The 17,169-nt window shown below is 43.8% G+C and overlaps 1 protein-coding gene across 5 annotated transcripts in view; it reads left to right on the forward strand.

Annotated features, from left to right (window-relative positions):
• The window catches only part of PDE1C (phosphodiesterase 1C), a 790,350-nt gene that overhangs the window by 320,715 nt on the left and 452,466 nt on the right, over window positions 1-17,169 (forward strand). The window contains exon 1 of one of the 5 annotated variants that reach the window (XM_083188446.1): window positions 8,486-9,266. The exons of the other annotated variants lie outside the window; for them this stretch is intronic. Coding sequence (XP_083044572.1) covers window positions 9,133-9,266 — 134 coding nt within the window. The 5' untranslated portion in view covers window positions 8,486-9,132. Of the gene's footprint in view, window positions 1-8,485; window positions 9,267-17,169 lie in introns of those variants that run through there. 5 annotated transcript variants of the gene reach the window in all.

Genomic DNA, 17,169 nt, shown 5'->3' on the forward strand with positions numbered 1-17,169 from the left:
CAATGTAACCACTAATGCATTTTGGGTCTGATTCATCACCAGGGCCGGACTGGCCATCTTGCACTTCTGAAAAATGCCAGAAGGGCCGATGGCCTTGTGGGTTGATTTTGTGCAGCCACTGCCCAAAACAGGCCACCCACCCCACTCCGTCGTCCTGCTGTGCCATACCTCTAGTGACTGTGCTGGACTGTGCGGGACTGTGCTGTAGCTGCAGTAAGCTCATGGTAGAGATTAGAGAGCAGGAGACGGTGAGCCTGGGGCATGCTGCTGCTAGTGCTACACCTACAGGGCTCTCCTCCTCTGCTCTCCCACACTGCTGCAGGGGTCGCCCGTCCAGAAAGATGTTGAGACTGTGGAGCAGCGGGACTGACTATGCTGACACTCTGCTGCGACAACAATAGGTGACAGGTCAGATTTATAGATAAAGTGGTGGGGGAAGTGGGCACATGTGACTGATCCTGTCTGGTGCAGGGTTGCGGCTTCCAAGGACACAGGCTATTTTCTTCATGGCCCGCCGCCTCCCCATTCAAGCACCCCATGTCCCAGCAGGAGTCACTGCCCAGCAGCTCAGCCTCCTCTGCCACCCGACGTCTCCCGCATGCTCTGCGTCAGGGAAGAAGCCTTGGTGAAGATGTTAACGGACCCACACCACTGGAGCACTCCATACAAAGGGAGGGACAGTTGACTCCAGCGGATAGAGCGGGACAGTTACATATGTTTTCATCTGGCTTTTTTATGTGTTTTTTTTCTGTCTTTCCTCTCCCCACCCAATTCACTTTATCCCTTGCACATAGCCAACATCCACCTTGTCACAGACACACTTATCATCCCCTTTCATCCTGTCACCCCTACCCACTACCTCCACCTCCCTGCTCACAGGCTGTCAACCCAACTCATTGTCCCCTCTCATCCTTTCACCTCCACACTCATTGTCCCCACACATCCTGTAACCCGAACCTGCTACCCCCCACCTTCCTTCTTATGGTCTGTCACCCCACACATCCTTTCACCCCACACCCAGTGCCCCTATGCATGCTCGCTGCAAAAATAAAGCTGTGCGGACCAGGTACATCGTCCGTCGCATCATGACGTCACGCAGCCCTGCGTACCGCTCCCGCTCCTCTGTCTGCACACACAAATATTGGGGCAGCAGTGAGCAGGGGGGGGGGGAGGACTGCCGGAGCCGCCAGCACAGCATCCAAATGAAAGCCAGAGGCCCCCCACTGGCAAACACTTTTTTGTTATTGTGGGGGTGAGGGGGTGGGGGGTATGTGCTGTATTACATGGGTGAGATGGACCTATGTGCTGTATTATATGTGGAGGGGCTATATGCTGTATAATTATCTGTGGGGGTGGGGGGGGGGGTTATGTGCTGTATTACATGGGTGAGGAGGACCTATGTGCTATATTATATGTGGAGGGGCTATATGTTGTATAATTATCTGTGGGGAGGGACCTATGGGCTGTATTATATGTGCTGTTATGCTGTTTATACTGTGTAATGGGCATAATGGTGTGTGCCACCATGTGTAATGGGCATTACCGTGTGTGGAACCAGGTGGGCCTGTATGGCCACAGCAGGTGGGCCTATATTAAAAAAGTTGCATTGTTATAGCAATTGGCATTGGAGGTCATAAAACACTATGACAGAATTCCCTCTTTTGCGTCAGAGCCAGTAGTTTAAAAATATTCTTGAAAGTATTCCATGTTTTATGTCAGCCATGGTAATGGAAAAATTAAAAGCTAAGAATTAATAGTGGCTCTTATTAGACACAATCCAACTATTTAATTAAACCCATGTGAACGGCATGAGCCTATAACAAATTTCACCATAATCTTTTCTTTTATACAAATAACAGTACAATAATATATATTTTAATCATATGTTAAATGCCCACATCTCTTTGTTCATACAGTATATAAAATTAAATCCAGCTTGCTTTAACAATATAAATAGTGTCCATACTAGTCTTAACTAATGCTATAATCTTTTTTGCAAAATTCCAAAATGTTCTTTGATTGCCTGTATGTTACCAAATCCAATAATTAAATCCTTCTACTAATATTCAAAGGTAAAAAGGTACTTATGTAATATCTGGGCTCCCTTTATTCTTATGAGACCGCGTCCCCTCGCGGGGCTCGCTGCGCTCGCCACACTTCGGGCACGGTGGCTCGCTGCGCTTGCCACACTATAGAAAATCAACTCCATGCGTAGTTGGATAGTAGGGGTATGAAAAAATGGGGTGCATTTAACATGGTTGCCCAGATAATACATAAGTACCGATGTGCATTTCTCATTCACACTCATTTCCTGCTTCCACAGAGAATTTTCTCTTGTCTTCTAACCTTTAAGCATTTTCTGAAACCACAAGCTCATCATGATACTTAATTTTTACCTCTACACAGTTCGTACGGAATTTAATGTTTTCAAACTGAATCCTTTGGTCTGGCTGGACCAATATGCAATTGGTAAGCACACCATGGGGGAAATGTAATAGGATGAGAGATTCAGAAAGTGAGAGATTTGGTAAGAAATCTCCAGTTTTTTTTAAATCGGCAATCATTTACATTCCAAAACCAGTTTGATTTTGCAGTGTACATGATTGCTGCTTTAGAAAAACTGGAGATTTGTTACCAAATCTCTCACTTTCTGAATCTCCCATCCTATTAAATTTCACCTCATGTATCTACCAGCTATTTCCCTATAGATTGTTACCTTGCGTGCAGGGCCCTCTTACCTTACTGTTTGTAATTAGCCAGTTATGGTTTATTACTGTGTTCAGAATGGCAAAGTACAATGTACAGTAATGTGCCAGGAATATATAAATAAATGTTAATATTTTTTTCAGAAGTGTTTTGTGCATATTTCATATTAATAAAAATAAAGAAATGCATAGCTTATTACAGCATTTAATCCTGCCATTGAGAAAGAATGCCATGTGGTATACTGGAATGTGAGATAAAAATGAAGCAACCACTTGACATTCTCTTCAGGGTCAGCTGAGTCTTTGTGTGACCTCTTTGAAGACATTAAACATCCCAGCATCTTACCAGTTCTTTTTCAGCATGTTAAAAACCTTAAACATTCTTAACTTATCTCATAAACCTGAAATAACAACTCGGAGACATAGGTTTGGCAGAAATTGTTAACTGATTTATTTATCAAAACTTTTAAACTAAATTGATTATTTAAATTAATTAATTAACTAATGGTGGCCAAGAAAGAACGGCTATTAACTAAAACTCCACCCCAACTGCAAACGTATCTGGCCTAACTCAAAACAAGCGGTATCCAACTCGACCTCACCGCATTGACCAGCCGGGTGGGGTCGCTGTCCCCGAACGGGTAATCCAGCGAAAGGCTTAAGTTAATGAGAGGTGAGTGCACCAAAAACAAGCCACATACGCAAGATCAACACCTAATGTAAACTAATTTGATTAAAACTGCCTTTCTTTCCTGCCAAAGCGGGGAATCTAGGCCGATACTCCCGCCCCGCCGCCACCTAAACAACAGACTCTATACCCACAAACAGATCCTCCAAAAACATAAACAGGCCCTCATGAACAAGATGAACCCCATCAGGCCGGAAGAGATGCTGGCAATTAAACCTGATCCTATCGTGAGAGACCACTGCCCCCCCAGAAGCCAGCACCCACCGAGCAACAGAATTAAGTTTCTTCCTGGCCTCATCAATCACCATAGGATCTCTAACCCCCCTCCATCTAAGACGGGGAACCACACATGACCAGACAATGGTGCAGCAAGGCCAAGCTGTCGTAATGGTGGCAAGAACACTCAAGATCAGGCCCCGAAGCTCCAACTGGGACATCTTCCCAAGGTCATTACCTCCTAGATGAAGCACCAGGACTGCGGGCAACCCATATTTGCAGACGTTCACCATAAGGAACGCCCGCAGTGCCCTCCATGACATACCCGGGACGCCCAACCACCTGACCAACCGGGTACAAGCAAAAGAGGGACCCACGCCTGTGCAGGCTAATCTAGCCGCCCAATAGACAAAGGAATGCCCGACTACCCATACTTTAAGCCTATCCGTTCCCAGACCTACAAGGAAAGAGATGTAAAAAGGGGGATTAGAATGGATTTGTTGAATTAAAGCACATTTACATATTAGGAGGATCTGCCAAAAAGAAAAATAAAATGTGATAGAACTGAATTGAGGCACAATGTTTTGGTGCCAATAGACATGCCCCAATCACGATTGGGGCCATACCAGGACACAATGGGGAAGAAGAGAAACAAGGGAGGGTGAAGTAGTGGAAGAGAGGCGGAATGAAAGGTGAACTCGGCCGGAGAAAAAACTACTGAACCTGCTGAGGGACTCTTAATTAGACTATAGCCGAATTAGGAGAGCCAGATTCAGTCCGTCAGGTCAGGCAAAAAGAGAGAAGACTCCGGACACTGGCCCAACAGCAGAGCGTAGCTAATCCCCGAGTAGGGTGGACATACAGTAGGAAAGGGGAAACAAATGACCATCCATCACGCTAGATCCCTAGATCTCCATTGAAACCATAATGGGGAACAACTCCAACAGCAAAAGGTCCCGTGTGAGCCCAGCCGAGACCCAATCGTTGGGCCACGTCTCAGCGCACCAGTGACCGGCCAGGAAACAACCAAAGCCAGTAGCACCAGCAGCATCTGTGAACAGCTGAAGCTCTGCATTCGCAATGGCCGGGGCAAGCCAGATTCGCACACAGTTGAAATCCTCCAAGAAGGAGGTCTATACCAACAAGTCACACCGAATCTCAGCGGACAAGCGGACCAGATGGTGTGTCACCCCGGCCGTTGCCCGCTCCAGCTTCCTACAGAAGAGTCTGCCCATGGGAATGACCTTGCAAGCAAAATTGAGCTGACCTAAGACCGATTGGGCCTGTCACAACGGGATCTTACTCCTACCCCTGCATAACTGAATCGCCTCACCGAGTTTAAGGACCTTGTCGCGCGGCACACTACAGCAACCTAGCACCGTATCTATCTGAATGCCCAATAACGACAGACAAGTGCAAGGACCCTCAGTTTTGTCATCTGCAATAGGGACACCAAAGTGCCGGAAAAGTGACTGCACCCCGCGCAGGAGGCTAGCACAGCGGTCAGAGCCAGCCGGCCCGACACACAGGAAGTCATCAAGGTAGTGAGCGAGCCCACTCCCACCAGATGAATATTCCACACATCAATACTCCTCTCCTACGCGGAAGCCCATAAACCGAAATGCCTCGGGCCTAACCGGCCTAGCTCCCGCCCACCTCCTGCCCCCCCTTTGCACGGATGCCGGCGCACTCACCTGATGAGCATGGCCGGAACCACCGTTCGCACCGGCACACCCTAACTCTGTCCGTCCGCACGTCATCCACCTGCGCCGCCGAGCAGCCACCCACTGAGCAGGCTGAGCCAGAGCCACAGGCGAAACACGTCCGTCAGTGCCTGTACCCGCGAGTGGCGGCCGGGACCAGGAGAGCGACATGTGAGGGGTGGATCGGGTGACCCGGCAGCGTCATCGCGGCCACCATCAAGCCTGAAATGTGCTGCCTGCCGAACGGACCACCGCGGCCTTGAGGGAGGGACAGCGGGGGATTGCGGCATACTAGCACTGGGTATTGTAGGTAAGACAGGGAAAAGGGGGCTACATGCTGTGTAATTGATGCAGAAGCTCCCAGGGGCACTTCCACTCACCAGAATTTCGGCAGGAAGAAGAGGAAGACTCCTCCCCGTCCTGCCCCTATAGCCCAGTCAACCCTGCCAAACCTAACCAGCCTATTGGATCCCCTAGTTACATGCTTCCCAGTGTGACACGCATATGGGGATGTTTAACCCACTACATGCCTATTGTAGGCACTGCGTTATTCTTATATTAATGATTTCTCACTCACTATTATACTTGCATACAATTGGGCCCTTGTTATTAGCAGTGCATTAGAATGTATAGGTTTGTATAGTATGTTCAGCCTATAAATGAATAGGCAGGCAGGAGACCATGTGTATCAAAGCAGTTTTTGTGTTACAAAGCCATTAAAAGACTTATTTCATGTTTTTGTCTGTCAGATGTATTATATACTTTACCACTTTTTGTCTGCATTTGTAATAAATCAGAACAACTTCGGAACCATAGAATCAAAGTGCAATAAATTTCGCATTTATCAAATTTTTACTTTTCATTTTGTTTTTGCATTCTGGATTTTGTAATTATTCATAGGGTCTAATTCCGCATCAAAAAGTCGCCGTACATTAAGAATGAATAAACACCCATTGAAACCAAAACATTGAGTCTCAGGCTTCCACTAATCTGCTAAAAAGTGGTCATTGCTGACGTCAGAGCCCCACCCAAAAAGGCATGCTTGCGCTTTGACAAACACACCCACAAAACACCATGTTTTAACCCCTAAATGCTGGTTTCCTGTCAATTAAGCTGCAACTGCTTTGCGTATGGAAGTTCAGTATAATATGCGCATGTGCAATGCAAACGCCGGATTGTGGATTTACTAAATAGCAATCCATGCTGAATTAGGTCCATATTGGTTGATACCATAAATTCGATCAGAATATATATTTTTTGCAATTTTGTGATTTGCTAATTAATTAGCATTTAGCTCATTTTTTAAAATTATTTTATTTCATTTTATTACCCCCAAAATGTATCTAGATCTCTAGTTATCTAGTGGAGTATCCTATTGAGACTGGCAATTTACTGCACAGCAAAAATGGGCTAATATCTGATATTCATCCTGCGGTAAATGATCCCACATGGGATCCGGGATAAGTAGCCAGACCCATATGTTATTGTAGAATAACAGGGATGAAAGGGCTGTTTATTTGGGATTCTGTTTCTGTTCACCTGCCTCATAATCCCCAATATTTCGTAGCAGTCACAGCTTATTGGATAGCCCCTGGGATTCTATAAATCGTAAAACTTTCCAATGGCTAGTAAGATATGCCCCAGTTTGGCTAATAAATTAATGTTAGGCACCAGCGTTCACCCTATCTCCAGCTCATCCAGGTCACTGTGCAGAGAACCCCCCTCCCGCCATCGCCATAATTACTGCCACTGGTGCAGACAGAGCGTATCCTGCCAAGTCTGCCCTATCCAATGGCTGACCTTGAGGAGCCGCTAATCATGACGGAAGCTGCATCTGGTGCGGCTTTATCCTTGCGCCAGGTGGTTGTGCCGTGGCGAGGACGTTAAAAAACTTTAAACTAGATGTAAAGGACAGCAGGTTGGGGGGTACATGGTGCGGTGTACCTGCAACATATTTCTTACAGGTATGACGTACCACACCGTACCCCCTTTCTTGCAGCACTGGTGGCCATTTATATGATATCACTTGTAAATCACAATAAATGAACAAGCCTTAATATATCACTGTCTTTTCTTCAACCGTATTACTAACTGCTTTGGGACATATCTACATTTTATGACAGGCCTCTCAGATGTAGCAGTACATGTCTACACTTCTATGTGATACCTTCACAGTCTCCCTGACATGCCTTTTCCAAATTAGGCATGTATGTGCTACAGTTGTGTGCATACCTCCTAACTTTTGAATGGATAAAATGGTGAGCCCTTGGCTCCCTCCCTGCGCATGTACACAGCATCTCTTCAGCTATCAGTGCAGAGCAGCAGTGATCGCCAGCTCCCACTAACTGTCCGCCGGACACTGCCACCCATGGGAGGGACATTCTGCAATTAGTGGGACTGTCTCTCTGTATTTATAGGGACAGTTGGGTGGTATGGTTGTGTGTAGTGGCAGAACTTATTGTGTTTTGTACATCTAGAGAAATTCTTTACGGCATCTGCAATGCAAATAAGAAGCAAAAAAATATGTTGGAATGGTTGCTTCGGTACCCCACTTGGTGGATTTCAGCCATACGGTGTATGAGGACATCTGTACTTGATTTTGCCGTGTTTTAGTGTGACCCCACCTTGTAGAGTCACTCATATGAACAGCAGAGGAATGACGGCACTGGTATGAGTTAATGCTTGGCCGACTGACTGTAAGAGTACATTTTAGTGGTAGCTGCAACATTAATACAACAAACTATTTTCCAACAAGAAGGGTTAATAACAATACATTGCATTTCAACCTAAATTGTCATCTATGTTTTTTTTTATATAACCTGTACAATATGGTCAGCATCCATGTAACTGGTTCCTGGGTCATTTTCTGACTAAACATAATTTCCTATGTGATTTGGCTGCACTGCCCGTGTAAGCATGTCTCTTACATAGCTTTGTGTGTCAGTGTGTGAGACTATAGATTTCTATATCCAGTCAACTTTAAACCTTAAAATCTTGGTTGTGTGGATCTGCTCCAAGCAGCACCTTGCCAGTATCCCCTTCTATATATCACTGTGTTAACGAGAGCCAGTTTTATTATTACTTTCCTTCATCCCACCCCCATTTCTTTCAAGTAGCAGCCAATTTTTCCTGCAGCCTGCTTAGTGCATCTGTGCATGAGAGAAGAAGAGTATGTGTGTGTGCATGTGTTAGAGGCATATCCCTGGCTGGCTATGGGATGACTTTTCCCTCAGTTGTCAGTTCTCTTGCCTGTCAGCGGAGCTGCTGGTAGTGGAAAAGGGATAGAAGGGAGGAGAGAGGCAAGGAGTAAGGGGAGGGAGAAGCAATGCTGGAGGGGACAAGGGCTGGCATTCCGAGCATCCTGGAGTAAAGAACACGCAAGGTCCATCAAATGGGAGGAATATACTTATTAGAAGCAGTGCGGATGCCTCTGCTCTGTACTCCCCACCTTGCTGTCACAGTGCTTTTTCCCAACGATAAAGAGTCTTCAGCTGGTATTACCGATTGTATGTCTGGCTTATCGTTTCAAAAAAAAAATCTGTAGTGATTTCACTCTAGAGATCAGACTAATCCCTTACATCAGACTCAGGATCATGGCATTCTGCCACAGTGAATCCCAGTATTCACCTGGAGCTCCTGGTGCCAGCACACACTTTCTGTTATAAAAAGAACAAATCTGGAAAATAAATAAAAGGGAGTAATAAGGAAAAGAAGAAACATTAGAACTATGTTTGATGCTCCCCATTAGTGTTAGTAGCGAAGTGTATTTCGCCTGTCTGTGTATGTATTGGTATTTGTTTGTTCGGAGTAACCATCCTTCATGAGCTGCAACCAAAGTCCCAAACCTATAGCCATGGAGTCACCCACAAAGGAGATTGAAGAATTTGAGAGCAATTCACTGAAATATCTGCAGCCGGAACAGATTGAGAAAATCTGGCTGCGTCTGAGAGGACTGTAAGTATTAATCATTAATATATATATATATATATAAATATATATATTTATATATTTATAATATATATTTTATTTTCATATTTTATATTATTTCGCTGCTGCTCACTTGATTTGGTCTTTATAGGTGTTGCTAAACATTTTTTATAAATTGTCCAACATGCCAACAGGTGAAAGTTTCTATTTAAAATGGAAAAACTAAAAGCATTGTAGTTTAAAGTTATATCCTTCAAAACTTGCATTTAATTGACTGCAAATAGATGCCGATGATCTTATTTTAGGATTTGTATTACACAGCAATGGGGGTTATTATCTTCACAGTGCTGGTATTCAATATATTTCATCATAGCGATAAAACAGGAGCTTGCCTTGAACTTGATCTGTGCATTGCCAATAATCTGACACTGGGGCGAAATGTAATAGGGTGCAATTTTTTGCCGCGAATCGCACCCTATTACATGTGCGATTTTTGAAAAACATGCAAATTCGGCCGTTTTTACCCAAAAATCGCACATGTCTAAAATATCCCACCCGATTACATTTTGCCCTGGGTATCACTAGATGTGTTCTGTGCATGTTTTTCCAGAGACTTAAGGGTGCGTGTCTGAGGTTCTGCGATTGTATGCAGTCTGTGCAGAGTGTTATGGCACAACAGAGGTTAAACACTGAACAATAACTCTACTAGCAGCACTGTGAGCACTCAGGGGATAATGCCCCATGGTAAAATGTAAGCTTAGCAGTCCATAGCAGAAGTTTCTCTCTATACTATACTGTATAATATATTTCAAGTGCTGATAGAAATTTCACTTCAACGTGTAATGCGCAGGGGTGGACTAATACCATATAAAGTACACTTTGGATATTATATTTATTTAATCTACTAGTACATTAAAGCAGAGTTTATGTATGAATCAGTGCTGATTATAAAACAGATAAAGTACATTATGCAGATATATGTTAGCACATTGTGTTATGGATGTCATTGTCAAAGAGCAGTGTCCAGAATGAAGCCTTCAGTTGTGAAAATACTTCCGTTGCTTTGCATGCTGATGAATTGTGATGCTATTTAACATTCCTGCTTCACATCAGTATCACAATTATTCCCACACAATAGAAACGGACCCAGATGCACATAAATCTAACCTATATATGAATGAAACATATAACATACTATACTACTAACACATCATAACAACTTGTTGCAGAAATACCATAAACCATCTACTTTATATCTTCTCAGACTGCATAGACCCCCAGTATAGCATAGGTACAGTATGTCCCAGTAATGATCTCCTCCTGGGCTCACTGTGCCCAATAACTGACACATAGGAGATGTGGGTATGGGCCATAGGTTCGACTCAATGAAGGTCAGCATACGTTAAGTCGACCATTGAAGTTTTAGGTTGACACCTGGAATAGGTCGACGTGACTAATATCAACATGGTCGGAAGGTCGACACAAAACAATAGCTCAACAAATGGGAACGCTGACAGTCAAAAGGTCGACATGAATCTTTCACCTTTTATTTGTCCCGAATGTTGACATAGTCGACATGGACACCATCTAAGTGTATTGCGTCCCATTCGGGCACTTTGCCTCCCTGCACTCAGCACACTGTTATATTCTACCACCACTCCATAGAGGATGGTAGAGTATGAACTACCGCCTGTTGACGCATGTCGTCTAAAAAAAAACATAGCGCCTGGAATAAAAGTCAGTCTAGACTAACTTTTATTGAGGAAGGGGAGAAAAATCATTTGATGGTCTCACACCATCAAATGATTTTTCTCCCCTTCATCTCTCCCATTCTACTGCATGCGAGGGGATGAGAAAGGGGATTCGTGCGGCGAGGGGGGGTATCTGTTCGCTAGCTGCAAACATAAGCAGCCTAGCGAACAGGTCTCAATCCCATCCATAGTTACATAGTAGTTAAGGTTGAAAAAAGACTTTAGTCCATCAAAGTCATCCTATATATGATCTGCAGTGTAATGACCCGGATGAGGTTACTGCCTCTCTGTTGTAAACTAGAATCCCCGATGACCCAAAATGGCTGCCCAATTTATTACTGATCCACTATTGTTTGTTATGATTATTGGTAATAACCCAGGATACTTTTTTATGCAAAAAATGTGTCTAACCCTATTTGAAACGTACATATCAATGGAATCTGCCATTACAACCTTCTCTGGCACAGTATTCTATATTGTATCTGCCCTTACTGTACAATATACTTAAAACCTTTCTTACAGTCATTTCTTATTTGCTGTACTGTATATTGAAGATTACAGGACCTACAGTATATGAGTATTTGGCTCAAAATGTTTCAAAATATTACCTTACTGTAGGTATTTGTTTTACATTTTGTAAGTGGTGTTTCAGAGCTTAAATAAATGACAATGCAATCATGTCAGGAATTGTTTCTACTGAGACAGAATGAAATCATTTAGTACACATGTATTTAGGAATGCACTGCTAAATGGTGCCTAAGTTCCCAAACAACAGCCACAAGGTATGTACTGTTACAAAATAATGTCACTTTGTATTAAACTCATGTTTTATAACAGAGCCTTGTCCTGTGCAAATTGGTATTAAACTCTGATGATTTGGTTTCTGTGATCACAACAGAGGATTGCAGTGCAGAGTTTTTGTGCTAATCATTTTTTGCATAAGTAAGAATTGTATAACTGTTATTCTTTAATACTGCAGTAACATATCTTATGGAGTCAGTAATGTCACCTCTCAGCGTTGCCTACTTTTAAAGTCTCCTCTTCGGGGGAAGCCTGGAGAGGAGACTGACAGCAGAACTTTAGTCAAAGCTATAAACTGAATTACTGTGAGTAGAATAAGTTAAGTAAAATATATATTATATATTTGGATAATTAGTACAGTACTCGGCAGTGCACAAAAAAACAAAGGAATGGGAATATTCATACAAAGATTGAGTAGACAGTCAATAAGTCAACACCAAAAGGTCGACATGCAATAGTAACAAAAGGTTGACACATGAATATCAACACATGAAAAGGTTGACATGAGTTTTAGTGTAGCGTGTATCCTCGGAGGAAGAGGAGCGAGGCACCTGGCCCGAAGTTCTGCTTGTGTAGACATTTTGTCAATATCAACCTAGTGAATGTCGAACTTTTGTCAATTTGGACAAAGGGGCTGATTCACACCTGTTCGCACAGGTCTGAACTCCTCCCTGTACCGGAGCGAACACCTTCAGCGAGTTTTACATTCGCCGGTGCATTCGCTATATGATGGACTGGCAGGGGGTGGTCTCTGAGGTCCAACCAGTGTTTTATGGGCATGTCCACAAAAATGGTTGCTGGGCACATCGAAATGCTGGGTGGACACCTGCAAACGCAGGTATGGCCCTGCCTGTTGGGAGCAGGTGGATGACATCACATGACCTCATCACTCGCTTCCATTTTTCCCATCACTGTGAAAGATAAAATTAAGTCTAGGCTTACTTTTATCTGTCAACGGAGAAGAAATTAATTCGATGGTGAGTGACCATCAATTGATTTTTCCTCTGTTCGCCCGCATGCAATTGGTTGTGTAAGCGTACACATCCGCTCGCATCGTGTCACAGAGATTTGGTCAGTGCGGGGCATGTGTTTAGCGGGGGAGCATTTACCTGCGAATATACGCAGCTTAGCGAGCAGGTGTGAATTACCCCCATAGTGCATTATCTGTGAGTCATCTGGATATTACCTAGATTGTACTGGAGAGTAATGCATGCAACGCAAGTACAGATTAAATGTCACATGATGGTCTAGACATTTAATGAGATGCAAAAATGTGATTTGTGCGATTGTTAGTCAAATAAAACCATCCGAAATCGCACTTTTTCCTGAATTTGCATATTTAATGAGATGAGAAAAACGTCAAAAAACGAACATTCTGAAGGAGCGATTTTTAGTAACGCCGGAACTCTCATCCAGATGTTTTCCCATTGAAAAGTATACAAATCGCATATTTAATGAGATGTGAATTCGGGAAACCGTCTCACACGCACGTGCGTCCCAGTTTCCTGTCGGCGGGGGCCCCTTTACCATGTCCGTCTCCGCTTCAGGGAGACAGACAGGGTTGGGGGGGGGGGGTGCGGCAAGGCGGCGGGGACCCGGGGCGACCCTCTGCGAGGCGGCGGGGACCCGGGGGGAGCCCCGTTGTAAGGGGACGCGCGCATCTCGTGTGCGCACGTCCCCTTACGGCGGCTGGCGGGGGATGGTGGATGGTGAATCTTCCGCCATCCCTTGCAAAGATGGCTCAAGCTCCATCTGTAATCAGCACAGGTAGCAGTGATTGAGGTATCAGCGTGGGGAGTGCAATAGGCAGATGTTACAGGGTCTTCCGCCATTCATGGCTCAAGGTGATGATGTAGTGTGGGAGACTGTAGAGCTGGGGTAGCCAACCCTGGTCCTCGAGAGCTACCAACAGTGCATGTTTTGCAGCTCTCCTCACAGAATCACAAGTGAGCTAAGTAGCTCCATCTGTGGATCTTTTAAAATATGTCAGTGATTAATGAGTGCAGCTGTGCAGCAGCTAGGTTGTCTGGAAAATGTGAACTGTTGGTAGCTCTCGAGGGCTAGGGTTGGCTACCACTGCTGTAGAGGGTCACCATGGCCTCTAGCCTGTCAAACAATGGACAACGTACTGCACGTTGAGCAGAGAGGCAAGTTCAGAACTAGGGGTATATTTCCTAAACCTTGGATGGGTCTAATGTGGATGGAGATAAAGTACCAATGAACCAGCTGTTGTCATTTTTCAAACACAGCCTGTGAATTGAAGTTGAGTACCACTGGTATAAAAAGTACTTCTCCTTCAGAACAGCATCTTACCTCAGTTACTCAGACATGCACATTCTTGTTCTTTTAACAGTTACCCTACCAATGAATTGTATTGGACAGCTCACTATTCTTCTGTATTTAGAGGAGACAGTGGCTAAACGACAAATACAGTGCAAGTTCCTCCTTCCTCAATCCCCCACTATCATATGTAATCCCATAAAATGAACCTTCCCTGACTTGAGGAGAATAAGCACAAGATTAACTGTGTAAACATGTTTCAGGGCTTGATGAAGCTGTACATATATTCTCTTAGGAGTACAAGCTCCAGATTAGAAGGAAAGGAACTATGACAATCTTTTTTTTCCAAATCCCCAGTAGATTTTTTTATGATAGTTACATAATTTTAGCAGTGTTATAATAATATTAAACATTTAGGGGTTATTCAATCTGGTTTCCGACTGATGGAAACCAGTCCGTTTTTGCTGGCTTACAACAATAATAAGACTGGTGGCATCAAATTATTTATTTAGTTTATAAATAGATTATTATATAGTGCAGGAATTCTGACCCCATCCGTGATTGTAAAATCAGGATGCATTAAGCTATTTACCGTATATACTCAAGTATAGATCGACCAGAATATAAGCAGAGGCACCTAATTTTACCACAAAAAAAACTGGGAAAACTAATTGACTTGAGTATAAGCTTAGGGTGGGAAATGCACAGGGTCTAGGGACACACTAACACCCCCACTTTACAGGGTATAGGGGCACACTGACATATACAGACTTATTGTAAAGACACACTGACACATACACTGACACACAGAGACCAGAAGCCTGACTCCTCCCTCCGAACAGAAATAGTATCTGGTGCTCTGCCCTGTGGTTCCTACGAGCGCTGAGTCTCCGGCAGGCAGGGGTTAAAGTCTCCAGCACACAGGGTGGGAGCGCTGCATCTCCGGTGGGTAGTGTCTCCAGCGGCCATGGGTAGAGGAGCCACAGCTACATGGGCAGATGGGGATGGGGGAGAGGAAGCTTCTGCCACGTTGGGTCCCCTCCCCCTGCATCGACAAGTCTCCTGTAGCCGTGCCGTCCCCTCCACAGCAGTCTCAGACTAGTTAGCATATACACTCGGGTATAAGCCAAAGCATAAAAAATGTACTGAAAAAGTCAGCTTATACTCAAGTATATACGGTAATTAAACACACTGTAAGCTTAGATCCACCTATACCTGGGGTGCTGAGAAGAAGGAGGTGCTGGTACCTGTTGTGGTCCCTCCTACACTATACAATCAAAGGATACCTCATATTTCTGGCTAACCCCAAGAGGTGTTTTGAGGGAAATAGCTTCAAATATTGCTTGATAAATAGACTCCTAAGTGATTTTCCATAATTGTATAACATATACTGTGTACAGAGTTTCTAACCTATATTTTGTACACTTTAACTAGCTGTTGGTATTGTACTTTCTCTACCATCTAAAGTTTTACCAAAATAAATTAATGTTAAGTAAGAACACAATTTCCATTCCACTAGAGTTGCACGGGGCAGAATGCAGCTCATTCTGGTTGCTCATTCGGGCAGGCCCAGATTTCCCTGCCTATGGCCCAGCGGATCCCAAGGGACCCAGAAACATGGTCAGTGGTTCATGGGCAGATTAGGCTGCTAGGAATATGAAAAATTCCAACTGGGCCAACCTTGAGCACCCTATAGCATTCTTATTTTTTTAAGTTCCACTCCAGTCGAAGCCCAGAGAGGAGATGCAGATGTTGCACAGTGGGTGGCAGGGGTGGCAGGGGTTAATTCTGATGTCAAAAAGCTCCCTAAAGTGCCCAAAATTCTGTTATTTGTCTCAGCAGCTGAGGGTGTTGTGGGGGTCTAGGGAGCATGTAAGAGACCTGCACACCTTTCTAGGGAGCCGGGAGGGCTGCCCATTTTCGGGAGCCTCTCTTTCATTCTGAAAGGGTATGCAAGTATGCCATAAAGTGGGATAAGGCAGATGGATGTCACCAGGCAAATAAAGTGCCATTTGGAGAGATTCTGGGATAAAACATGAAGAGTATCCATCTATGATTCATTTTTATTAGGAACCTTGTTGTGTAAAATACTGGTCATCTTTGCTATATACCAAGTGGCACCACGACTGGTGTGATGTGAATGGATACACAGCTACTATAATGTGATCCCCTGTCAGAGTAAGCAGAGTTGTAATCATTTTTTTTTGTGTGCAATTGATGGAAATACACACAAAACTGCATTGCTTGTAGTTGCATACTTTTTTTCTTAGGGGTAAATTTACTAAGATTGAATGTGATCGAATGAGGTAATCTTATCCTGGAATCCCATATCTGAAATTTACTAAACACAAAAATCGAGTTTGCTCAAATGTGAATGAAAAATCACAGCACAACACAAATGTACGAATCATTAGACCCACAATCAAACTCAGAACTTCCTATAAGCACCCACTACGCCACTGGAATTTACTATGATGAATATTAGTTTGCTAATCTCTGCTGTGATTTCAGCTCAAAATGCACTTTTGCAGAATGCATTGTCAGATCAGCGAGATTTGTTCAATGATTTTGTGATCAGACCACATACTGTACTTGACCTAAGCTATCTTGTGGTTAACAGCTAAGCGCAAAGTTAACACAGATATTTTGAATGGTGATATCTCCCCATAGTATTAGCTGAGCTCAGCCTGAATGACAGGTCAGCTTGGTCAATCAGCTGAGTGCTACTATGTGGTGCTTCCTGATTGGCTCCTGGGTCTACAAGTGATGGGGGATGAGCACCTATGTGGATACATGGGTTCTCTTCAATTCGGGTAGTTCAGTAAACTTCAATTATTTTGGATGCATACATGGGAAGAAGGGAACCGATCTACGCTTGACATAGGTGTGTATTTTGTTTTTTAAAGGTACCCTATGGATTTCTATGTGATTAGAGGACTGAAGGGTGGAATATAGGTGAGTATGTGTGTATAAATGTACATGGGTGATTGATTAAACTTTTACTTTTATAGTGTGTGTTTGTGTTCTTATTGTATTATTTGATTTACAGATGGAACTACAGGTACTAGTGGGCCTTTTAATTACCTCACATGCTGATA

Source organism: Crinia signifera, chromosome 5 (genome assembly GCF_055691185.1).
Source record: "Crinia signifera chromosome 5, ASM5569118v1, whole genome shotgun sequence".
Lineage (NCBI taxonomy): Eukaryota > Metazoa > Chordata > Amphibia > Anura > Myobatrachidae > Crinia > Crinia signifera.